The sequence below is a fragment of the Arachis ipaensis genome, chromosome B5, assembly GCF_059453495.1.
Source record: "Arachis ipaensis isolate K30076 ecotype BB chromosome B5, ASM5945349v1, whole genome shotgun sequence".
NCBI lineage: Eukaryota > Viridiplantae > Streptophyta > Magnoliopsida > Fabales > Fabaceae > Arachis > Arachis ipaensis.
The window spans coordinates 4,831,152-4,857,659 of record NC_142440.1 but is presented as its reverse complement, the minus strand read 5'-3'; the positions used below and the strand labels follow the sequence as shown (position 1 = coordinate 4,857,659).

The 26,508-nt window shown below is 32.9% G+C and overlaps 4 protein-coding genes across 5 annotated transcripts; 3 read left to right on the top strand and 1 right to left on the bottom strand.

The window, feature by feature from the left end:
* The first annotated feature begins 633 nt into the window (after nucleotides 1-633).
* On the top strand, nucleotides 634-3,850 carry LOC107642585 (deSI-like protein At4g17486). The gene is made up of 4 exons (XM_016345982.3): nucleotides 634-1,198; nucleotides 1,936-2,223; nucleotides 2,873-2,953; nucleotides 3,430-3,850. The coding sequence occupies exons 1-4, from the start codon at nucleotides 1,045-1,047 to the stop codon at nucleotides 3,573-3,575; spliced, it is 669 nt and encodes a 222-aa protein (XP_016201468.1). The 5' UTR covers nucleotides 634-1,044; the 3' UTR covers nucleotides 3,576-3,850.
* Nucleotides 3,851-5,190: 1,340 nt separating this feature from the next.
* LOC107641641 (RING-H2 finger protein ATL22) lies at nucleotides 5,191-6,386 on the top strand. Its single transcript, XM_016345124.3, has 2 exons — nucleotides 5,191-5,919; nucleotides 6,108-6,386. Exons 1-2 carry the CDS (start codon nucleotides 5,277-5,279, stop codon nucleotides 6,239-6,241), a joined length of 777 nt encoding a protein of 258 aa, XP_016200610.1. The 5' UTR covers nucleotides 5,191-5,276; the 3' UTR covers nucleotides 6,242-6,386.
* Nucleotides 6,387-14,037: 7,651 nt separating this feature from the next.
* Nucleotides 14,038-20,008, top strand: LOC107642583 (uncharacterized). 2 transcript variants are annotated; one of them, XM_088487629.1, is made up of 13 exons: nucleotides 14,038-14,246; nucleotides 14,882-14,966; nucleotides 15,135-15,186; nucleotides 15,281-15,301; nucleotides 15,399-15,452; nucleotides 16,143-16,193; nucleotides 16,559-16,621; nucleotides 17,331-17,396; nucleotides 17,500-17,538; nucleotides 17,757-17,879; nucleotides 17,981-18,073; nucleotides 18,619-18,859; nucleotides 19,854-20,008. In XM_088487629.1, the coding sequence occupies exons 1-12, from the start codon at nucleotides 14,174-14,176 to the stop codon at nucleotides 18,829-18,831; spliced, it is 933 nt and encodes a 310-aa protein (XP_088343755.1). In that variant the 5' UTR covers nucleotides 14,038-14,173; the 3' UTR covers nucleotides 18,832-18,859; nucleotides 19,854-20,008. The 2 variants fall into 2 exon arrangements, with proteins under 2 accessions (XP_088343755.1, XP_088343754.1); XM_088487628.1 differs by lacking the exon at nucleotides 19,854-20,008 and adding an exon at nucleotides 19,438-19,788.
* Nucleotides 20,009-21,974: 1,966 nt separating this feature from the next.
* Nucleotides 21,975-23,820, bottom strand: LOC107642584 (homeobox-leucine zipper protein HAT4). Its single transcript, XM_016345981.3, has 4 exons — nucleotides 23,448-23,820; nucleotides 22,885-23,213; nucleotides 22,728-22,807; nucleotides 21,975-22,654 (listed from the first exon to the last, which is right to left on the bottom strand). Exons 1-4 carry the CDS (start codon nucleotides 23,572-23,574, stop codon nucleotides 22,339-22,341), a joined length of 852 nt encoding a protein of 283 aa, XP_016201467.1. The 5' UTR covers nucleotides 23,575-23,820; the 3' UTR covers nucleotides 21,975-22,338.
* Nucleotides 23,821-26,508: the final 2,688 nt, after the last annotated feature.

Here is a 26,508-nt window from a genome sequence, read left to right as displayed (position 1 = left end):
AAAAAATTTTAAGTAGACTCTACTTTAAAATTATGTATAAATTTTCTTTTAAATTTTATTCTTATTTTTCTTATTCTTTCTATTTTTCACTCAAACAAAGTCGAAATACATACCCAAATCAAAATCCATCCTATATCGAAATGAAGTGATTATCCGTCCGAATAAGTTGAGTATCCGCATACAGATTATTATTTCTAGCTCTAATAGCAAGTCATATTTTAAATAAAAAAAAAACTCTTAAAAATCAGTAATTTTTAGTATTTTTAACTATTTTTTGGCTAATATAAATATTAAATTATTTTAATAAATAAATTATTTTAATTCATATATATAAATTCTAAAAAATGTGGATATAAATTAATTGATTTATATGTATAAAATTTTAATAAATATAAAGTAATATATATTTTTTGTATATAAAATATTGATAAATATAAATATAAATTATTATTAATAAAATATTGTTTAAAAATAATAATATTTATTGTTTATATAGCATTATTCTTTAGTCACCAAAAAAAATATAGCATTATTCTTTTAAAAAGTGCTGCATTTTCTAACTTATATACAACACAGACACACTCCGTTAAAACAAAAGTGTGAGTGAGGTCAAAAAACCGTTAGTTGAGTATGAGTAGAGGTTGAAAAGAAAGGAAAATGTGAGAATGTGGTGTAGTAACAGTATTGACAATGGCCGTTACTATTACACCCGTAACAGTTGGCATATTAACAAATATTACGGCGGCAAAATGGCCAAAACCCCCAAGCCACCATAACCATCACTCTCACTACTCTAATTCCAGCTTAAGGGGGAAGGGGCCACAACCAATTCACTTCCTAATTCTTCTTCAATTTCAATTCCTATTCTTTTTATATTCCTTACTCCTCCAATCGTAAGTCCTTCTCATCTCTCCTCAATTCTTTCAAGGGCTTCGATTCACTCTTTTTGGGGGAGATTTTCTAGGGCTTCTTACTCTCAAACTATTGGAAGATGTGGTTTCAATTCTTCAAATAAAGTTCAAGGAATTGTTTCTGCTGAGCACAATGCGGTTGTTTCCACTGAGCATAAGGTCGCAAAGGGAGCAGAACAGTGACCAGAAGAGCCGTGTTACGGTGTACCTCAATGTTTATGATCTTACTCCCATAAACAATTATCTTTATTTCTTTGGCCTTGGGGTCTTTCATTCTGGTATTGAAGGTTTGTCTAATTCTCTTCCTTTTATGCTAATTTTTTATTTTTTAACTCCTTCATGTGATGTTTTGTTGTCTGCTCTGCTTGTTATGGAGCACTTTTTAGCATTAGGTGCTAGATTGAGGATACAATTTTAAACACTATTGAAACATTGTGATTCAAAATGTCGTGTTTTGTTGATTTTAATGGCTTAAGATTCTGTTATTTATGTTCTTCATTGATGAATTTATGATACTAATAAAAACAAGTCTCTCTCTTTTCTCCTAACAGTATGTGCATTAACATTTGGGGATCTTTGAATTGTCTCCATAAGTATGTCACATGTGAAATGAGCTGTTGATGCATTAGTTTATACTTTAGACAATAAAACTGGTAGAAGAGGCTGGATCTCTTCTTATTTTCCCAATCTTAACTGTGATGTGATAGCTTCATTTGTTGTTAAATACGGTTGATAAGTGTTGGATGAATTTATCGCTTTCTAATTTGTATGATTAGCCTCAAAATTTGATTTATTTGGGTGGTGAGACTATTGATTTTGTGTTGAAGTACAGCTGGAAGACGGAATCTACAATAACTGAGCTACGGTATACGACAACTTAATGTATATAATAACATTAGACAATAAATTCATCCAGCTCTTGAACAATGGGTGTCAAATTTGCAGGACCATTTCATGCCAGTGAAGGAACGTATATGTACTTTATTAAGACCATCTTGTACTAACTTATTGTTTTCATGAACAGTGCATGGTATGGAATATGGCTTTGGAGCACATGAGTACGCATCGAGCGGTGTGTTTGAGGTAGAACCAAGAAGTTGCCCAGGTTTCATCTTTAGACGATCAGTGTTGTTGGGCAGCACCGATATGTCTAAGTCAGAGTTCCGGTCTTTCATTGAGCGCCTCGCTGAAAAATATCATGGAGACACTTACCATCTTATTGCCAAGAATTGCAACCATTTTACAGATGAAGTTTCCCAACAACTAACTGGGAAGCCTATTCCTGCATGGGTAAATCGGCTGGCTCATGTCGGTAAGTATTTCTTCTTGCTGATGTTGTATATTTTGTAATTTGAATGTTTAGCATGCATATGCAATTTGCGTTCTATAGCTTTATTTTATTTTATTTTTAAATAAGATGCTCCCACTTAGTGGGACAAGGCTTTGTTGTTGTTTGTATTTTTAAATAAGATGCTGCAAGCATGCTTACAATTGGACTTTGTTCCACAATATGGTGTGAGTTTAGGGTGTATTTGATTTTATTTCGTAGAACTGATTCTGTTATAGTTATTTTGGTTAGAATTGATTTTAACTTATAGTGATTTATGTTGGTTATTTGATATAATAAATTGTTGTTTGGATATTGATAAAATCATAGTTATCAATAGCTATGAGTTTTATAGTGTCTTTATTATTATTATTTGCCTATACTCAAATAACATGTGATTACACTTTAGAGGATAATTTGGGAAGTTTACAATTAAAATAACTCACTGTGAAAAAGTTCCGACGAGAAAGAAGAAAGCGATGCTTTTTCCAAAACATTGGTTTAGAGCTATAATTGATTTTGGGAAGGAGGATCCTAACATACTTGGAACAAAATCAAGTTTGCATCTGGGATTTTAAGAGTGCAAATGCATATCCAAACCCAGGCTTGCATTTGATGTGTTTTTGCCTTTCAGGTTCTTTCTGCAGTTGTCTGCTTCCACAAAGCCTTCAGGTCGCTGCAGTTAGACATCTCCCGGAATGCCTCACATATTCTGGTAAGACAGACAATTGGTTGTTCTTAATGATTTCTTGTTTAGATTTTATTGGTTAATGGTTGTGCAAGAATGACTATATTTGTTATAGACGGGCACATTGAATATGTTAAAATCTGTTGGTCTCTGTGTGTAAGTGCTGTCAAAGACTTATTGAGGGAAAGTTGCACTTCAGGTGAGTCCAGAAGGAGGCAGAGTTCGAGTGTGCTTTTGAACTTTCTTTCTTCCCTTGAGAAATATGAAGCATTATAGCATATATTTGAATTATAAAGACTTCTGTAAACTATTGAATATTTTGCTTGTGTATTATTACACAATCTAGGATGGATATCCTGTTTTTTTGTGATAATATTTTCTAAAATATATGCTCCTTGTGATGATTTGGGGGCTCTTAGTGGACTGTAGAAGAAAGGATTCTTGCCCGTCTGTAATAATGTGGAATCATGAGAGAAAATGGATCTAAATAACTGTCATTGCAGATGACGATGGATCAAAATCCGATGGCCTTTCCCTGTCAGTCGAGAGTGAAGACGAGGATTCAAATCACCATCTCCTAACTGCACCAAACGGTGATATCGCCTTTCTAAAGGAGAAACCAGTTAGGGTAGCAAGAGAGGTCATATGATTGTTATTCCTTCATCTTCTGGGTTATTATTGTCCGGTTGTTCTACTGTCTTGTACCGTATGTATAATGAGCCTTTATAGTACAACAATTTTCTCATAAGTGAAATATCTTAGACTGAAAGTCAAAGGGTTAAGCTTGTAGATTGAAGACAATAGTGTGTTGTATATTTTATCATGCAAGTGTCAATATGGACCAGATGATACTGTTGTAGATGTTACTACCTATTACCAAGTGCAATATACACCAAGATGTGGGACTATGCCAGTTTAACTTTATCCCCCAGCCTCCCCCTCTCTTGTAGTTAAAGTTACATTCGAAATTACCAGTTACTCTAAATTATATTTGTGCTTTCCGCCATTAAATAGTTTCAGTGTCATAGTCTCATAGACTAAAGGGAGGGATTCAATGCACAAAAAGTGCAGTGTAGACGGTTTTAACATGATAAATGTATGTGGATAGTTATAGTCTCAGCTCAGAGACTACAGAAGAAGGGGAAAAAGGTATAACTGTGACATGGTCGAATATCAGATGAGATTTTGAGTGTGTCACGCAAAGGGATGATGCTCTAGGTTCTAGCTGTGCTTTGTACCGGCAAATTTTGTAAAGAAACAGTCTTTGATAGTAACAAGGAACGGAATATGATCATATGGTATCTTAAACAGGCTACTGTCATTAATATTGTTACACACATACTGGCATACACATTATATATAAATATAGAATCACTTGATTGCCTTTTAACCATGCTAACAAGTTTACTCTACATAACACCCTGGTTGGATTCTTATTTATTAAGAGAGCTTTCTTATCTTTTTCTAATAAAAATGACTTGTATTTTCCACATAGACTAGTACAGCTCCAAGTCAAGCAAATGAGACAGAAAATTATGATGGTGATAGGCGAGCAGGTCACAAGGAACATTTCACATTTCTGTTTCAGGTCAACATTCAATTTAGGCCCATGTGTGACTTTTTGAGAGATTCTGCTCCTGCTCGTTCCTTAGCAAGGGGTTTACAGGTTTATTTATTTGTCCCCACCCAAAGTCCTCACCTTTAACCTTTATGACCCACATCAACACCATACCTTGTAGAAACTTGCAAGAAATTATGTACTTTTAGTTTTGTGGCGTTTGTCCATTCAATTTTGCTTTTATTTTTATTATTATTGAAAAAACTCAGCCAATGATAATGCATTTTGAATAAATAGGGAGTACAACGCTCTTTGAAAAATACCTGCTATTAGAGGAAATAAATAAAGAAATAAATTGTGTGTTTTACAATTTGTAAAAAAAAAAATATGTAGTCCATCTGAAAGTTAAAAAGAAAAATATATGGCTAACTCAATTAATTAGTAGATGACTCTTTTAAATCTCAATTATTCATATAAAACTTAACAAAATAGAAAGTTAAAATTTGTCTAATTAATAAATAGTATAATATTTTTTATTGAATAACAAGCCCTTAAGAATGAAAAAAAAAAAAAATCCAAATAGTAAACTTGGAAAAAGAGAAAGCAAAATGTGCTACTAGAATGGTGAAGGATCTTTAAATGGTAGATTAGGATTGCTGGTGTTGGAATTTTATTCCACCCCTGACCCCACCAACCAATATAACTAGTTAAGAACTTGCAAAGAGTGCCTCACACATCCTATTATTCTAATTGTCCTTCAGGACTTGTTCTGCATTTTCAAGTCAATAACCGATGGCTTCATTCACCTACTTCTCCTTCTTCTTCTTCTTCATTCTCCTCTTGGTTTTAACCTTCCAAACCTCAACCACCAAAGCCACATATTCAAGCTACCATGATTCAACCAAGTGCAGCCATGGTGGCCCTTCCATCCACTATCCATTCCACATAAAAGGATCCCTCCCTGGCTTTGAACTCCTCTGCAAGGAAAACCTCACCACTATCCATTTTCCATCTTATGGTGATTTGGTTGTCAAATCCATTAGCTATGATACCAAAAAGATTCAGCTTCTTGATCCCAAGAACTGTGTTCATGGTGTCTTTCTCAACCTCAATCTCTCATCTACACCTTTCCAATACTACCATGTTCTGAAGAACTACACATACCTCAATTGCTCTACAAAGCTATCTACCCCTTCTTTCACTGAGGTTCCATGCTTGAGTGCCGCAGGTTCTCATGTTTACACAGTCGACCCTGAACTGCATGTGCCTGGTTCTTGCAACGGTTTCAAAACCGTGGCAATTCCCTTTGAGTATAGCCCTTATATCTCAGACAATAGTCTTGGTCTTGCATTGACATGGAACTTGCCGCATTCTGAAGAAAGAAAAGACAAAGCAATAAGCAAGACCACAGATTCCCACACAACACGTTACACAGGTAAAAATTAATCAATTTTCTTTTATATTAGTTTGTACTTTGTTAATTCATAATCACGCGGGTAGAAATTTTAATGTCAGCATCTATAATTTATGAGACATTAAGAAATTCCTTTTAGTATATCAGTAATTATTGTATTGTATGAAGATTCTATAATTTTTAACTTTATGTTTGAACCTTGTGTCCAGTTTTAGGATTGAGTATCTGTTCTTTGGCGGTGGCAATTGCACTTATGATGATAAGCATAATAAAGGTTACTGGGTCCACATGGAATTGCAGTGAGAAAGAGGACCCATTATTGCAGAGCTTGCCAAATGTCTAGTCCAGTATATTCTAAAGTTTTGTGATAGTTATATGTTTTGTACTAAATTGGAAAAAGAAAAAGCTGTTATATGCTTTGCGAAGAGCAAAATATTACTGCTCAGTGTAAAAAGGACTCTAAACAGAGGTGTTACTAATGGCTCATATTCATATATATTCATATATCCTTTAAGCTGTTACTGTTAGATTGCTAACTTGCTTTAATGGTTGAAAAATATTCATAGGAAAAAAAAATTGATTACGAGTATATAACCAGAATTCTAGTAGGAATATGTTAAGATTCAATGGGGTGTTGATTACTTGTAGATGCCATGCCTAATTAGTATTTTCTTAAAAATTTAAAACTCGGTTGTGCCGCAGATTTAGAAAATTTTCAATAGAAGTTTTCTGTAAAGAAATTTTTCTTGCCTGCACCTCAAACACAAAGACAGTCTACCTTCAAGTCAATATCATAATTTTTGCCATTTTGGTCAACGGATGGTATTGATAAAGGATAAACTCATAAACCACAAAAAATGTATCTGACTTGGCGCTAATAAAAATATTTCTGAGATAAAATTGTTTGCAAATAATTTTAAAATATGCTAAAAATATCCAATCTGATCAAAGACATGTTCTGTTAATAGAAAAGTACGACAAGTACGACGAGACTCATTTGTAAATGTTAGAGTCTCATTTTCCATATAAAAAATATCACTTGTCACATCATTTTTTTGTGTTAATCTAGAACATTTCAGTTCACAGATGCGGGGAGGGAGCTAGGATAAAATTTAGGGAGGGACCAAAGTTTAATTTTTTAGTATAAAGAGATTAAAATTAAAATTTTAAAAGGGGCTAAACCAAAATTTACACATCCTGCCCCTTTTATCTATGACTGGCTCCGCCCCTGCACAGATGCGCATTTTTGTCATGTTTTTAAATAATTTAAAAATATTTTTGTTCATAACAAAATTTAGAAATATTTTTGCCAACAACAAAATAATTCAAATGCATTTTCAGTAAGTGCAAATAAGGCTAAAAGTTATTTTTTTCTTCTTATCAAAACGGGCCAATGACACAGCCCATGTAATGGGAATGAGTTTCAGCGATGAGGGATCCAACTTTAAAGATGGGCTAAAAGACTATGGGCTTTGACACCAAAATAAAAATTAACTTAATGCTTAAGGGCCAATTGGCCACATATATGAGTCGTGCACGTTTTAACTGTCGGCTTGGTTGTCCATGAAGTAATGGAAGCTTACAAGTAAAAGCATTAGGCACACGCTGGTTAAGTCATCTGGAAATCAATCTTCCCTGTAAATTTTAGCCTTGCATCGTCTTTGAATTTATTGGAAAGAAAACAAACTTATCTACCTCATGCACCATAATAATTTCTTCTCATAAGAACGAATTCTCAGTTCAAAGAATAGTATTTCATGTATTTAATTTGTATGCATTGTTATTTTTAAAACAAAAACATTATATATACACTAAAAACTAGTTATAATATCAACTATTAAATCAATTATTATAGTCACCAAAAAAAAAATCAATTATTATATATATATATATATATATATATATATATACACGTTGTTTAATTTATTTTTAATATATATTTTTTATAGATAATTAATTTGATAAATGACTAATTTTTAATATATATATATATATATATATATATATATAACACTCATTATTTAAGAAATAAAATTATTTGTTTGTTAAAATTAAATTCACAATTTTATTATATTTTGTTGATTAATTAGTTAATTTTTTACATCGAAAACTAAAAAAACTCTAGGAACACTAAAACTTCTAAAACTTAATAATATATCGTATTCAAAGGTGATAATTTTAAAAATCGAAGATGTGCGGTGGAATGAGTGGGAAAAGACTTTGAGGGTGAAACACGGCGAGGCAGCCGATAATGTCGGCAGAAGAGATAAGGAGGAGAGCGGGGGAGGGCTTGCATCAGGGGAAAAGGAGGATCATATTTCGGGAGGGGTTTCTAAGCCTTTGGAGGTTTCTTTCAGGGACAAAGTTGTGGGTTCTAAGATTGCTAAAACTTTTTCACTCGTTGAAACTTTGTCGGGAGATAACATTACGGTAGTTTCTGGGAAGCAAGGAGATCTCTTGCCACCGAGTGTCACGTTTACCCAAGAAGCTAAGAATTGTTTGGCAGAACTTTATAAAGACGCTATAGTGATTAAGGTGCTAGGTAAACATTATAGCTACACTGCATTGTCTCATAAACTCCGAACGGTATGGCGGATTAAGGGAGGTTTTGATTTATTGGACGTGGGGTTTGACTACTTTCTTGTGAAGTTTGATGTGGCTGAGGAGCGAGAAAAGGTTCTCTTAGGAGGTCCATGGATGATCGAGGGAAATTATGTGGCTGTGAAGTCTTGGGATCAAGAGTTTAGATCAAGTGAAAATTGTTTTGGAGCAACTTGTGGATTAGAATTTTCGGATTACCAATTTGGTGCTACCAAGAAGATGCAATGCTCCGTGTTGTGGCTGCAATTGGCATTCCCGTCAAGGTTGATTTGGCAACAAAATTAGCTGAAAGAGGACGATATGCTCGAGCTTGTGTTCAGATAGATTTAGGATTGCCAATGACTAAGAAGATTCTTATTGAAGGTGTTGAATATGAGGTTGAATATGAAAGTCTTCACCTTATTTGTGGCTCGTGTCTCAAGTTTGGTCATGATATGAAGGTGTGCAAGACTGACAGCAATACAGCAGGAGGAACTAATGCCAAAGTGGTCGGCGATGTAGCAAAGCAGCCAGAAAGTTCGAATTCAAAAAATCCAGTGCATGTGAAAAAGGAAAGTTTTAATTTTGGCAAAAATCTTGGAGATGGGACTGTAAATGTTGCTGTCCCAAATTTGGTGGAAAGTGATTTGCATGTTGTTCATGTAAACCATGCACAACATGAGGATTTGGAAGGCTGAACTCAAGTGATTAGAAAAAGAAAGTATAAAATGGGTTAAAAGTCTTTTCCTAGCACCCATCAGGTCCAACCAAAAGCAAAGAAGACTCCTAACAAGGCTACCAATACTTGGACAAGGCCTAATCACCAACGTACAACACATGCTACTGGATCCAAAGTAAAATTAAGTAGGGGCATCAATATTGAAAAACCGGTTAGTGTGGCTTCTTCGGGGACACGGCACAATGTTCATCATCAGCAGCAAGGTGAGACAACAAATAGTACTGTGCGAAAGTGTCCTCGCCCAAACTCTTTGCAGAATTCACCAATAGATAAGGATGGAGCATCGACGGCGGGTGTGGCGCAAGTTTCGACGGAGAAAATTGTGCTGCAACTTGAGAGTCTATTAAAGGCAGGATCGTTGAAGACAGGGACATCATGTTGAGTCTCGGGTTTGTTATTGGAGCTCCTTTTTTGCTGTTTTTTATGGATAGTTTCAATATCATAGCCTGGAATGTAAGGGGTGCGTCTAACAAGATGGCCCATGTGCATTGCAAAAATTTGGTAAGAATATATAAACCATATTTTTTCTTTCTCTTCGAGACTCGTACCATGTTTAATAATTTGAAGAATTTTTGGGATAAGTTGGGTTTTCATTGTGTTGGTATTGAGGAAGCAGTAGGACACAGGGGTGGCATTTGGTTTCTATCATCTATTGCTAATGCTTCTTGTGTGGTTATTGACCAAATTGACCAATGTATCACAGTGAAAGTGAGTGTGGGTAACTTAGTTTGGCTTTGTAGTGCAGTGTATGAGAGTCCTCAATTCGAAAAAAGAGGTATGCTTTGGGATCATTTGCATTCTATTCATTCAAGCCAGACCGTGGATGGCCGTTGGTGATTTTAATGAGATTGTGACACTAGACGAGAGTACAGGTGCTTATTTTTCTTCTCACAGAGCTAGTCTATTAGCTACTACTCTAGATGACTATGAGCTCTTTGATCTTAAAGTGATTGGTAGGAGATATACTTGGTATAGAGCAGTTCAGGCTGGCAGGGACTTGGCTAAAAAGTTGGATAGAGCTCTAGTTAATGAGGCGTGGATGACAATGTTTCCTGAGGGTTATTCTAAAATTCTTAGCAGGCTTCATTTTGATCATTGTCCTATTTTAGTTCGTTGTCATGGTGGCCCTAGAGTGAAAGGTTCTCGTTTTTTTAGATTTTAAGTTGCGTGGGCAACACATCCTTCTTATAAACATGTTATTAGTAAGGCTTGGAATCAAGAGTTTGGAGGCATTACTGAAAGGTTTAAGATGGTTCAACAGGCTTCTTTGAACTTTAACTCAAAGATGTTTGGAAATATTTTTATGCGAAAAAGTAAGCTAGAATATCAGATTGATCAGATTTAACGGCGTTTGGAGGTTATCGATGTGTTATCTCTGAGAATTAGAGAAGCTAAATTGAGGAAAGATTACAATAGACTTTTATTGTAAGAGAAACTTTTTTGGTACCAAAAATCTAGAGAGCAGTGGGTCAAGTATGGGGATAGAAACACTAAATTCTTTCATCTTCAGACTTTGGTGCGTAGAAACCATAATAGAGTACATAGATTATATGTTAGAGATGGGTCTTGGTCTACTGATCCAGATATTCTCCAGGAAGAAACCCTCTCTTTTTACAAGAATCTCTTTGGTACAACGGAAGAGGTTGAGGTTGATTGTTTAGGGGATGTTCCGATGCCCACTCTAAGCACCGAGGCTTGTGCTAGGTTAATTGACCCTATCTCTTTTGCGGAAGTCAAGTCAGCAGTATTCAGTATGAGCCCTTTTAAGGCTCCTGGTCCAAATGACTTTCAAGCTTATTTTTTTAAAGAATATTGGGAGATAGTAGGCACTGAGATTTGGAATATTGTCCGGAGCGCTTTTTTGGGAGAGTACTTAAATCCTAGCATCATGAAAACTCTGATTGTGCTTATTCCTAAAATTGATAACCTTACTTTTATGAAGGATTTCAGGCCTATTAGCTTGTGTAATGTTGTTTATAAAATTATCACCAAAGTATTGACTAATCGACTTCGGCCTTTTCTTCCAGATATTGTTAGTCCTTTACAAGGAGGTTTTATTCCGGGTCGTGGTGCTCCTGATAATATTATTGTGGCCCAAGAAATTCTGAATTTCATGAAACACACAAAATCCAAGAAAGGTACTCTTACTTTTAAAATTGATCTTGAAAAAGCTTATGATAGGGTGGATTGGAGGTTTTTTGAGAGTACTCTCATTGCTTTTGGTTTTCCTATCATTACTGTTAATTTGATTATGAATTGTGTCCGTGCATCATCTCTTTCTATTATGTGGAATGAGAATAGATTGGATAGTTTTGCTCCTAGAAGGGGCTTAGACAGGGCGATCCAATGTCTCCTTACTTATTTGTACTTTGTATGGAAAGACTTGCTTGCTATATATCTCATAAGGTGGTCGAGAGTGTGTGGAAACCAGTTTCTGTCACTAGGGGTGGCCCAAAATTTTTTCATTTGATGTTTGCAGATAATCTCTTACTTTTCTGTCAGGCTACAAAGAGTCAGGTCCAAATGGTCATGCATTCTCTTAACATTTTTTGCAAGGCATCTGGCATGAAAGTGAATCTTGAAAAGTTTAAAACTTTTTGTTCTAAAAATGTGACTACTCGTAGAAGAGATATTTTTACTAGTGTTTCTTCAATACGTTTTATTTTGGACTTAGAAAGATATCTTGGAGTTAACCTTAATCATTCCTGTATCAATAAGGCTTCTTTCATTCGGTAATTGAGAAGGTGAAGTGATTGGAGTTAACCTTAATATTACTGCTCAGTGTAAAAAGGACTCTAAACAGAGGTGTTACTAATGGCTCATATTCATATGTATTCATATATCCTTTAAGCTGTTATGGTTAGATTGCTAACTTGCTTTAATGGTTGGAAAATATTCATAGGAAAAAAAATTGATTACGAGTATATAACCAGAATTCTAGTAGGAATATGTTAAGATTCAATGGGGTGTTGATTACTTGTAGATGCCATGCCTAATTAGTATTTTCTTAAAAATTTAAAACTCGGTTGTGCTACAGATTTAGAAAATTTTCAATAGAAGTTTTCTGTAAAGAAATTTTTCTTGCCTGCACCTCAAACACAAAGACAGTCTACCTTCAAGTCAATATCATAATTTTTGCCATTTTGGTCAACGGATAGTATTGATAAAGGATAAACTCATAAACCACAAAAAATGTATTTGACTTGGCGCTAACAAAAATATTTCTGAATTTTATTATCAAAAAAATTATTTGTAAATAATTTTAAAATATGCCAAAAATATCCAGTCTTATCAAAGACCTGCTTCGTTAATAGAAAAGTATGACGAGATTCATTTGTAAATGTTAGTACTTTTCATATAAAAAATACTGTTTATCACATCATTTTTTTGTGTTAATTTAAAACATTTTAGTTCACATATCATAGATGCGCATTTTTGTCATATTTTTAAATAATTTAAAAATATTTTTGTTCATAACAAAATTTAGAAATATTTTTGTCAACAACAAAATAATTCGAATGCATTTTCAGTAGTTTAACCTATTGAGAAATCAACCTGTAAATAAGGCTAAAAGTTTTTCTTTTTCTTCTTATCAAAACGGGCCAGTGACACAGCCCATGTAATGGGAACGAGTTTCAGCGATGAGGGATCCAACTTTAAAGATGGGCTAAAAGACTATGGGCTTTGACACCAAAATAAAAATTAACTTAATGATTAAGGGCCAATTAGCAACATATATGAGTCGTGCACGTTTTAACTGTTGGCTTGGTTGTCCATGAAGTGATGGAAGCTTACAAGTAAAAGCATTAGGCACACGCTGGCTAAGTCATCTGGAAACCAATCTTCCCTGTAAATTTTAGCCTTGCATCGTCTTTGAATTTATTGGAAAGAAAACAAACTTATCTACCTCATCCACCATAATAATTTCTTCTCATAAGAACGAATTCTCAGTTCAAAGAATAGTATTTCATGTATTTAATTTGTATGCATTGTTATTTTTAAAACAAAAACGTTATATATACACTAATAACTAGTTATAATATCAACTATTAAATCAATTATTATATTTGTGTATAAATATATATATTATTTAATTTATTTTTAATATATATTTTTATAGATAATTAATTTGATGAATGACTAATTTTTAATATATATATATATATATATATATAACACTCATTATTTAAAAAATAAAATTATTTGTTTGTTAAAATTAAATTCACAATTTTATTATATTTTGTTGATTAATTAGTTAATTTTTTACATCGAAAACTAAAAAAACTCTAGGAACACTAAAACTCCTAAAACTTAATCATTTTTATGTATTTATACATATTATTTTGCACTTTTTTACAGAATAATTCATCATCATAATAACAATCAAACCTTATACACGGATAAATAATTAAATTTTTCATAAACATCAAATATTAATATTAAAGATATGGTTGATTTTAAAACAATAGAGTATATATAATTGAGAGACAAAAATAGTAAAAATTTACATACAATTATTTTTATATAAAATTAATAATTAAAAATTATTAAATAATAATTTAATTAAATTTATTAAATTATCTAATAATTGTTTGGTGAAAACTCAGGTAAAGTTGACTTCATGTAAAGTTGATACCTGAGAGCCGTTGGATGAAAATTTAGTCAAATTAGTCAAATCATTTAACATTCTCAGTATCAACTTTACTTGAAATCGAGTTTCCACCTAATTGTTTTAAGTATTAACTGAAAATAGTTGAGGGTAGCAATTTTAATTGAATGTTGTGTTTGTCGTTATTAGTAACTAACAGCCTAACAGGAATGGGAACACAAACACAATAATAAGCGTTGGCTTAACCCAAAGTTTGTTGGGAGAAGTAGTTGGTTAGAATCAAGTTGAAGCCTTGACTACACTACAATACACCAAACGCACCTTCCTCAACCCCTTGCGAATTCGCGATGGCCATGGCAATGGCGATTCTCTTCATAATCTTCCCCCTCGCCTACTCCATTCCCTTCATCGTCCTCCATGGTATCTCACTTTTACTTACTTGCTTAATGTAGTGAACTTTGGTACAAATGAGTTTAGTTACACTGTCTTTTTAATTATTATTCATTCTGTTTTTCCATTTGACTATAACTGTAATAGTTCTAGTATTTAATTTCGGTTACTCCTTTTCAATTTCTGCCACATAAGTTTCCGATTTTACACGGATTCGGTTTCTGAAAAGCCTTCATGTTTCATATCACATCATATACTATTACTCATAGGTTGCAGCCTGCGCTACTTGTTTCTTGCATTTTTTTGGGAATTTATTCTATTTCTAGTTAAATTATTGATTATCTTTCTAAATACATCCTCCTAGACAAGGTTATCAAACTATCCGGTTAAAACTCATTACTCTTATGATTGACAAGTTTCGGCCCTAGATTGAGTTTACAAGTTTACTAGTTGAGTTTTTGCTGATTTAAGTGTAGCTAAATCAAGGAATGAGCGATTCTTTTATAAGATTTCAAGACTTTGAAATTATCTAACTTTTACTTCAGTATTTAGGAGGATGTTTAGGTTTTTTTTTTAAAGATGCTATATTGTTGTTCTTTATTTTGTTATGGTTTCACCATCTTTAGGTAGCATTATACTAGTATTACAATGATTTCTCGTGGCAGGAATTGGAGACCAGTGCTCCAATCGTGGAGTGAAAACTTTCACTGAGGAATTGAACAGCTTCTCGGGTGTGAAAGGATACTGCATGTATGCTTGCATTACTCTTGTTCTTTATATTAATTTCTTCACTATATGTAGAGTACAGTAATTTTATGGTGCATTATTTCTAGTATTTTCCCCGGTTCTGTTTTGAACTCAGCATGCTGAAGCTGTAATTTAACTTTCTTCACTGATAAAGTTTCCCAATTTTTCCAGTGAGGTGGGCAATGGGTCATGGGATTCATGGTTTCTGCCTTTGACAGAGCAGGTATAGTTAAGAAAAAAGAGGATTTGCTATGTTGAGTGGAAGGAATTAGTAGTATTTATTATTTTAACATTTGTGTTCTTTTACTTGATTGCAGACTAATATTGTTTGTGAAAAGGTGATTAGGATTCCTGCAGTATTATGGTAACATTTCTTGCTATGCTTTTAAAACCAATTTTGCCTTTTGAAAATGTGACCCCTGCCACCACGTGCAGGTGAAGCAAATGAAAGAATTGAAGGGAGGATACAACATTGTTGGGCTCTCACAAGTATGACAATAGAATTGGAATCTTCTACATTTTTCCCTTTTGTTTCTCTGTTCATGTGAATTCTCTTTCAATCTTTGGAATGCCAATGAGTGCTGACGAGTGCTATATTAGAAAGTTTTTGCAAATGCTTTAAATGAATTTAAGGTGCCTCCAACAAAATAGGGAAGTTATGCTGACAGAATACTTGTGACTAATCTTTTTAAATTCAAAGTAATCCAATGAAGTTATGATTTATCTGTTATTTCAGACCCAAGCTTTATAAATAGATGACATTAGTAAAGGTTTGCATCAGCCAAGTCCCCCTTGACAAACATTTGGTGACAATGCTGTTGATTTCCCTTGTCGTTTATGTGTGTTTTCTTGCAATTCATCTTAGTTTATTATATTTTTCGTAACACTTAGTTACATATTTCATTGCTTTTCCGTTTTTTGTTATGCATTTTTTGAGCATGTTTTGTAACAATTTGTGATATTTATTTTACATTTTTTATTATTTAGTTACTTATTTTGTTTGGGAAGAGAGATGGGTATACTATGTGGGAAGATGACCTAACTCTGATATTACTTTTCCTTTTTCAGCTATTCATCATGTAATATTAAACAACTACTTAGTTTCATAGCTCATTCCTGTTAGCTTCTTCCATAACTTAAAACCTTCTGTTTTATTCTTGAATTTCTCTTGCTCTGTAGGGAAATTTAATTGGCCGGGGCATTGTGGAATTTTGTGAAGGAGGACCTCCTGTAAGAATCTATAATATTCCAAGTGTAGTACTTTTTTCCAAATTTTACCCTGTTGATTTATGTATGTCTCTACCTATTTCCTTGTTGGTATTATAAAGAAATATCCAAGTAACAGGAAATATAGTTAAAAATAATTTCCCTGAAATATGAAGAAAGTTTTCTCAGTCTCCGAAATTATTGGGAAATTTGACTGCATTTCTTCAATAAAGAACTATTGATTTTCCTGTTGGAAAATACAATGAAAATTGAGTACATTAAGTAGTTATCAGTACCACAGCTGAAAAAGTTAAAGATAATAAATATGACTTTACCCCTACCATTGTCAATTTATTCATGAGGTTTGTTTCATATTATTGTTGGAACAGGTTAAAAACTTTATATCCTTAGCAGGCCCTCATGCTGGTACTGCTTCAGTTCCTCTGTGTGGTGTGAGTATCTTTCCAGTATGATGTATTTGTAATCCCTGTGTCTTCTGCTATTGATTTTGGAAATACTGCATGCTATATTACCACCTTCCCGTACATTTTCTTTTAATCAATCTCCACTTCCGCTATTTTATAAGAAGGTGCAAACAATATAACTATATTAATATGTGAAACTCTCATCATTTGCATCTTATTTTGAAAATTCTTTTCAACAATTTGGATTGATGGCATCCTTGACATATTGCAATTAAATATGTAAAATGTGTAAGAGAAGACGAGGAGCAAAAATTAAACAATGTCTTTTACCTTGATAGAATAGCAAAGATGGATAATGTAAAAGAGATTCAGCTACCTTTCTTCACCATAGCTCTTTTGTCCCCTTCTGAAGATAGAGAACTAGGAGCAATTGGGAACGAACATATGGTCCTCTTTAAAACCTAGTGAGGACTTATTTTTTCTCTGTTTTTCATTTCATAACTTAGATATGATAGATTACTGAAAAATCAAGTATACATTCTTTCCTCTCAATGTTTGATTCCATGAAATACAGCAAAGCTATTTAAGGAGTTTTATTATCTTCTATAGAGTATTATATTAGATAAACTTATAAAAACTCTTCTGTCTGATTTTATCTCTACATTTTGACAAAATACCAATTTTCTTTTGCCTGGTTCTGATATATTAAATTGTATTTCATTTTGGCTTTCTACAGTCTGGTATCTTCTGCATCCTTGCAGACAGCCTCATTAAGGGACAAGTTTACAGTGACTATATTCAAGTATTCATCTCTATCTTTTCGTTTTTTTTTTCTTTCACTGTCTTAGCACTTAGCATCATGCTACTCATGTTACTGAACTTATCTCAAATTTTTAAAATTGCAGGAACACTTAGCTCCAAGTGGATATCTTAAATTACCAAATGTGAGTATTCCTCTGTTTAATACTTCAAAAGATAATAAGTTGTGACTGATGACTTATTTCTCTAACTAGAGCAATTTGAGGAATGAAAATTCACTTCTTTGTTATATCTATCTTTACCGATTACCGTAATGGAGTCAACTGTCGTCCATTCTTACTTGTCTGGTTGCTTTGCTTAAATTTGATCCAAACCTTGACATTAAGATCAATTCTAAATTCAGGCTATACCCGATTATTTGGAGAAATGTAGGTTTCTCCCAGTGCTTAACAACGAGATACCAAGTAAGAGAAATTTCACTTACAAGGAAAGATTTAGTAGCTTGAAGAATTTGGTACTTATCATGGTGAGTCCTCTACAGGTATCTTTGATGATTTATGAATTTTTCTAGCTGAATTCCTGAAAGCCACATTGATTTATTTGTCATCTTTCTTTCTACATTAACAGTTTGAGCAAGACACTGTTTTGATACCAAAGGAAACTTCCTGGTTTGGATATTACCCAGATGGCGAATTCAACCCAGTTTTACCACCTCAAGAGGTATGTCTTGTAATTTGACTGCTCTAGATATTTAGCTGTCATGCCTTCAGATTCTGTCATCTATTTGAGTTCGTAAGTGTTTTATTATCCCAACTTCTTAAAAGTAGATTCTATAAGTTTCCTTTGAGTAGCTAACGTAACACCAAAGACTGAAACACTTGCTTCCCATTTCCCAGCATTATTTGATGTTAATTGTTTGCTGCATACTGTTGCACAATATATGGTTTGGCAGGGGACTTTTGTAGCTAAAAGTTTCAGTCTGTCAGCACCAACACATTGTTTCTATTGAAGGATCTTAGGATCAATGCCTTCTAAGATATGAATCAATTCATAGTTGAAATTGTAGTTCATGGCATATCGTAAAAATTAATGCTTTAATATCAAATATCATATGTCTTGAAAGTCATAAACCAAAGCATAGCAATGCAACCTGAGATTTGAAAAACTATGATGAAAGGTTCTCCAAACCATGTAATGTGAGCTCTGTCACAAAATTTTTGTTTCATTGACATATTTCCTCTTTTCTTACTTTATCTGCTTTTCAGACAAAACTTTACATTGAAGACTGGATTGGTTTAAGAACACTGGATAAAGCTGGCAGAGTCCACTTCATTAGTGTTCCGGGAAAACACCTTGGAATCTCCGTGGAAGATATGAAGAAACATGTAGTGCCGTACTTGAAGGATCACTCATCGAAGGAAGATTCCACCAGCAAGGCTGGTTTCTCGAGAATGCGAAAAATTATATCAGAGCACTAATGAAGCCGCCTTGTCTCGAACGATGGAGGTATAACCATCAGCTTAAGCATAAGTAAATAGATCATTGCCATACTGGTGGCCTTACATTGTACATCATACAAGGTTTCATTGTTAATTGATTGATTGGCAACAACGAAGATCAGCGTCTAACCAAAAGGGAAGTCATCCTATTATACTTGATGATTGTTGTACAACATTTGAAAAATTGTAGGAAAATGTGTTTGAACTGATATTTGCACCAAATTACACTATTGGGATTGGTGGCCAAGTATTTCCATGATTAATTCATAGCAAAAAAGTCCATTATCAATTTATCATCTACTGTAGTTTAGATTTAGAAAGCAAACTTTTTCACGATTTCAATAACGCAATAGTAGACCTTATTATTAAAAGTTAGCTTTTTGACATTCATAATCACAAGGGTTGGTTGAAGGACAGCACCACCTACCATGTAGCTAATTTACTCACATTGGTGATATATTTTCTTACTTATTATGAGTCATTTTTATTTTACCCATAAAATGTCCTGTGCAAGTTAATTTTCTCGGCCCCTCTAAATCCTTAATTTATTACTAAATGGGTCCTTGTCGTATTCATGGCCTACAGCATTCAAGGCTTAAATTTCATTGGACTCCAGTCTACACCACCAAGACCAATAGGGCGCTACAAAATTAATGAAATTTGAGTGCATTGCATCTATGCCTTGAAAAGTGAGCCCTCATCAAGTAGTAGAAACTCTAACTGTCGTCAATAATAAATGAACCACGTATGATCAGGTTAAGTTTAAACCTAGGACTATTTAGTAGTACGAAAATGTTTGTAATAAAAAATAATTAGCCAAAAACAGTTTACCTTATTTAACATTTATTGTATTAGAAAAGAAACATTGTTCTATTTATCATCATGCATGGAATAAGTCATACAGGAGGTTAGTAAAACTGAAAAGCTTGCTTGCAACATATGTTTCATGGTGAATACTTTTTTCTTTTTCTCTGAAATTTCTGGGCCATTCGGATGTGCAGATAAACAATGGGCCCCTTCCCTAATATCATGCCACCCACAGGCGAAGCTTTTTTCCTTTTTCCCTTTTTTTTTCCAGCCTTTTCCGTTTCAACGGTGTTTATTGAATTATTGGTGAAACACTTGGGCTTCAAATACAAATACAATGATTGTTGATCATGATACATTTATTTTATTTATTTATTTAGATTTTATGCTTTACTATATATAAATTATTTCTGCCAATATTGGATAGAGGTAAAGTGGAAAAAGTTCCATTTTCATGTAAAAGAATAAAGAAAAAGATAAACGTAGTGATAATAACTTTGAGCTAAGTAAAAAGCAACTCCCTATACAATAAAGTAGCCTTTAAAAAACAAAAATCAGATCCTTAGTAAATAATGAGTTTGAGGACAGTCTCAATTTAAAGCTAGCTTTGATACAATTGTACCTAGCAGCAATCCATTGAATTGGAGATGATCCTAACTCTTATGGGAAGAAAAGAATTAGTCAATCATTTATATATTTCTTAGCTATAGTGAAATAAAGTAACTTTACTAATGGACCCAGTCAACCTTTGAAAAGAAGAACATACGCAAACTGCATGTGTCCCTAAATATAGACAAAATAAGTTTTGAAAACCAGAAAATTAAAGTCAGTTAGCATAGTCATATTATGGGTTATCCACATTCATTCAAATGCAAACACAAGCACTTGTTTAAAAGAGATTGCTCAATCTGAGAATTTTGGTTCAACAACACATAGTTCTTGACTAGTCAATATTCGCCCAATGATGAAATCATGATAGCAAGTAGTCACGTAGAAGGTTTAATTTGAAAGTGTTATTGACCGGCGATCTATAAAACAAGAGTTCCTATTTCCTAGCATGCATGTACTTTCAAGTTTGAATGTGTTTCCAAATCCATTCCTTCAAGAATCTTATGAAGTCTACCATGGAACGTGGAATATGATTTGAATTTCAACATTTTGAACAATATCCTTGGAGAATGCTGATGGGAGAAAACCGTGGTATAATATGAAATCAAAACAGCCAATTTCAACGTAGTATATGATTTTGAAGTTTTTAATATATTTATTTTGTATTTATTAAAAAATAATAATTTGATTATATATCTTTAGACACATATTAGTTAAATTTTTAATTGTTTTATATTTTAAAAATATATTTTAATGATGTAATAATATTTTTAAATTTTTATGTATTTAATGTATTAAAAATATAAAAAATTATTTTATCAATAACTTTAACAAAATAATTTCTTTTGCGATACTCTTAAAATGTGTCTTTCGGCAAGACTCTTATATTATTTTTTTAATAACTCAGAATTAAATGAAAGAAAAAGTTAGGGGTAAACATAACAACTATGTCAAACGATCGTCAGAATAATAATTTGCTTAGAATTTTGTATGTTCCTTTTTTCTTTTAAGTTGATTCCCTGCACAGCTGCACCAGTATTTTTTGATAACTGATGATAATACATAAGCACGTACATAAAAAGATTTTAATCTTTTTTCTTGGGTTACATATAACATATCTCATTATTATTAACTAATTATCTTAGCGTTAAATCCACGTGTTTCCTGATGAGTTTGTAAGAGGAGACGAAAAGAATAGGAAGAAAGAACCTAAGAAGAAAATTACAAAGAAGGCAAAGTCAATAATGTAGAGTATGATGAGAGAATAAACGCACTAGGCTCCAAAGAAGATTAATTAATTGCCCCCACACGCTTAATGTGTATTTAGCCAATTTAACCAGACAATAGTAAAATGCTCCTTAATCCCTTCTAATAGTGATTCACCAATTCAGGTTCTTCACCTTTTATAATTAGAAAGCATCATCTTCCGGAGTCAATAATATTAATATCCCAAAAATGTTAAGCTCATGTTTGCCGCTTTTTATGACAAGTTGACAACAAATTATTCAAATGATTTACTATTCTTTTTTTATTTTTTATTTTTTATTTTTTTTTATCTTTAGCTCAGACAAATTGACACGCTAAACCGCAGTTAGTCCCTACGGATCTCCACGTATACAAAAATCAAAGTTTGAAACATTTCCTTTATCTCATCAACCAAATTCAACTTGCTGTTAGGTTAAGGGGGAGAAATTAAAAGAAAAAGATTACAAAATATAACTAATTAATTAGACGATTTCACTTTACACAAAGTCTCATATTAATGATGAGAGCTTGAAGGGGGGGCGAAAAGTAAGTATATATTTTTTCTTTTGAAGAGTGGAAACAAAAACACCCTAACTAGTACTAGCTAGAATAGGTCATGCCCCCTAAACGAAAAGAAAGATGATGGGTCAAATTAATACAAAACATTGTAGACCCACCAAATCATTTCCCTAACCACCATATCTTAGACCATACTTTGATCGCAGAATTCATGGGTACGCTATTACACCCTATTAGTATTTTCAATTTGGGGGTGCGTTTCTTTTGTCCCAAACGATGTCGTTTGTTTCGTCTTAGGCGTGCACGTCACGACCTGGGACGGAAGACAGAAGGAGCAGCGGCCCAGGGCCCAATTGGAATGGGCCGAGTGTGGTGATGGGGCTGTGGTATCTGATGGTGACGCGTGGCGGGATCAACGGCTGAGGGAGGAACAGCGACGCGCTCACATGAAGGGCACATGGTGAGGGTAGTTGGCGGACTCATCTGCATGTAGAACTGAGGGGAAAGCTTGAGTGCTCTCAGTTCTTGAACCTCCTTCTGTAGTCTCCTATTTTCCTCCGTTAGATTCTCACAGCATCTCTTTAGAAACTCACAGTCAACCTCTGTTTGCTTCAGCTTCGTCCTGAAAAATGAAATAAACCGTAAATAAAGTGATAAATAAATAAAAGAGCAGGAGGAAAGTGTGAAATACCAACCTTGCCCTTCTGTTTTGGAACCAGACTTCAACTTGTCTTGCGCGAAGGCCAAGCTGCTTTGCCAGTGCTAACTTTTGCTTCTGCAGAAGAAGGCATAGGTAAGAGACAAAAACATAGGAGTGATGAAGGTTGTTTGAGTATGGCGGTGGTTGCTTACGGGGTTGAGAGTGTTGTGTTCTTTGAAACTCTCTTCCAGGACAGCGGATTGGTCCTTAGAGAGCCTGAGCTTCTTGCGGGAGGTTTCACCGTCTTCTTCGTCGGAGATGCCTCTGGAAGAAGCTCTCTCCGTGTCGTGATCTTCGCCATTATTTTGTTCTCTCTCGCTGCTCCTCTTGCCGCTCACACTCGAAACTGTGCTGTTCGGCGACGACACTCCGGCGTCGTCTTCGCAGTCCACGCCGGACGGCAAGCTGTTCACGTCGATCCCCCGGAGGAGGAACGATCCACCTTCAGCACTACCCCTGCATGTCTCCGAATCTCGATTATCTGCATGTCAAACAACAAATCTTAATTAAGAAAAAATAGAGTGAAAGAGGGAGGGATTTGAGTAAAAAGCAGGAGGGTGAAGAAAGAGGTTGTTTTTTAGGAACGTAAGAAGGCCACGCATGCTACTTTTAATTGAGGCAAATAAAAAAGGGACCAGATCCGAATAAACTAGAAGCATGCATGTAAGGGAGAAAAAGGTAAAAAAAAAAAAGAATAATCGAAAAAAATACCCACCTGAAGAATTGAAGGGTTGGTTGTTCCAAGAAGGGGTTTTGTAGGGAGAAGGGATGAGATTGAGTTGTTGTTGTTGAGGGAAGCTCAAACTTAGGGTGAGCCCCAAATCTTGGTTTTCCAGCGTCATGAGAGTGAGAGAGAGGTTTGGGGTGGTTTGTTTGGTTGGAGAGAAGATAGAGGGGAGAGGGGGGATTATATAGAAAGTAGTGGGGAAGTGGTGGTGAGTTGAGTGATGTCAGGGACAGGGGAGGGGGCAATTATGAATAATCAGAATCATGGGTGTTGCCCCCCAAATAATAATAATACTCACCCTTTTCTTTTGATTCTTCTCTCTCTCCTTTTATTACTCATTTTCATTAACTCTCTCCACCCACTTTCTTCATCTCACACCCCCTTTGACCATTTGGTAAATACATCGCCTCTTTTCTCCCTCACAACCGAACCAATTTACAAATGCTCGTTTTTTTTATTCTACTTAATTTTAATATATTCACAATATAAAAATTGTATTTAGATTGCTTTTTTTTTAATGGTAAATTTAAAATTAAATATTTTTATTAATATGATCATATAATATTAATTTTAATATTGATATATAAAAATCATATTTGATGACATTAATTCAAAAAATTTGAGAAAATTTATTTCCTATCATATGCCCCATGATGCTAATTATCAGTGCAAAGTATATAAAGTTTAAAAGTATTTTATTCATCTTTTTGCTATTTGTTATACCTATTTCTATTAAAAATTTTAAAAAATTTATAATTCAAATTAAATGGAGTTATGCATAAGAAAAATGAACATATCTCAATTATTAAGAAGAAATTACACAAATTAAATATTAAAGTTATTTTAAAAGTATTTCTAATTATTCCATAACTTTTAAAATTAAATTTTTATTTTTATTTATTTATTAATTTATCACTTTTTTTAGAAGAAATTGGTAATTTGGAATAATGGTAATATATTATATAACTATATATTTATTTCATTATTAAAATAATTAGATATTAAAACTTAAATATATATGAATAATAATTTAGTAATTTCAACTTCCTTTGATAAACTTTGAAAATGTATATTTAAATATAATACTCAAAATTAATATAAAAATGCTCTTTTAAAAAAGTACTAATTTAATTTTTCTTACATACATCGCTTATGCTCTTAGTACAAATCTTCATTTATAATAAAAAAGATAAAATGTTGTTTTCCCACTAAGAGAATATAGTGACAAGAGGTCATTCAAATCTAGGTGCACATAATATATATCATTAAATGATTATTACAAAACTACTTATTCAATTAACACATGCTCCTGGTGGCACCAGGCCAGTACATTTTAAAACCAAGTGGTTTTGTTTTCCTTATTCAAATTAAAAATTATTATTCTTTTGACACTAAAATTCTAAAAGCTATATATCACAAATAAGGTCATCAATTGATATTGACACGGAATCTCTTTGTTTTCGTTTCATGATGACTGCAAGATGCATGTACAAATGCAAGGCATCAATAATTGTAGTTTGAATATTGCCAAAGATCTCCATCTTTTACAATGAGAAAATAATTGAACCGTTTATTGGGATTAAAATAGGAAGGAGGGATGGTGCACTTAAATTCCTTTATTAGGCAAATCCAACAAGCCCGTAATAAACCCACATGGTTTCCATTCCATACTGTCCGCAGTACTGAAGTGCAATAAACAACATTATTAATTAAGCCTTTAAAAAAAATTAATTTCGATATATTGATAATATAAAATATCAGAAATGTTTGGTAACAAAAAAAAAAATCAGCCAAAAACAGCTATAACTTGCCTTATTTAACATTTATTAATTGTTGCGACAATTAATTAATACTAAATAAGGCAAATTCTGGTTGTTTTTTTTTTGTCTACTTAGCATTACCCATAAAATATTTTATACAATAATTTAATTATATTAATTTTTAATAATTATGTACATATTTAATATAAAAAAACTATTTTTATTAACTTAAGATTATATAATTAATTGTATATATAAAATTATTTTATATTAACAATATATTAAAATTAAATTATTAAAAATGGATAAAAAGGGTCCTGGATAAAATGACCATTGATGGAAATTATATTTTTTATTAAATATTTTAAGAAAAATATTAAAAATTATTAAAATTTATTATTTTTAATCATACTTAATTATCAATTCAATTTTTTTAATCTAATAATTTAATAATATATTTTATTCTATATTTTTAAATATTAATAACTAATTGAGAATAAAAACAGAAAAATGAATGAAATATTTTCTCGATAAGGTGGCTCCAAGCATCAACGGCTTAGGTGAAGTGTCACTGTAAGAAACATCATCATCATGTATCCATTGACTTGTTTTTTACAATTTACAGCACTCATTGTCCAATTCAACGAAGCTAGGTAATGGTCATGATTGGATTGGATTGGATTGGGTTGGATGAACCAAACAGATAACCTTTTCATTTTATTTTTCTTGTCCCATGCTGGGTCCCTATTATACCATCATGTTATTAATTATTGTATTATTTTATAATATTGTATCCCTTACCCTATGTGACACTCATATACACATATCGTGCGGTTACCATGCGAGGGCCCTCCCCAGCCATCAACACCATTTTCTCAAACCTTTTTTCCCCTTCCAACAACCATCTCTTCTGAGTTTTCCACACCTGAAACATAAACTTTATATTTACACATTTACTTTAGGAATCATCTATCTTTTTATCTTTTAATATTGTGCCTAATAATCTTCCTATTTTCTAGAAACAGACAAAAATAAATATATTTTATTTTTAATATTCTACTAATATAAATAATTTTTCAAAATTAATTAATTAAATATTGTTATATATAACTGAAATAATAATTTAAATATTAGTTACTTTTAATAATATGATAATATATTAGTGATTATTTGTATAAAATTCTTTTAGTCTGCCTATCTATAAAAATTCAATTCATAAAAAATCCAAAATTTTAAAGCTGCGTTTGGTTTGTATTTTTATTTTTAGTGTTTTTTTGTTTTTTAGATTT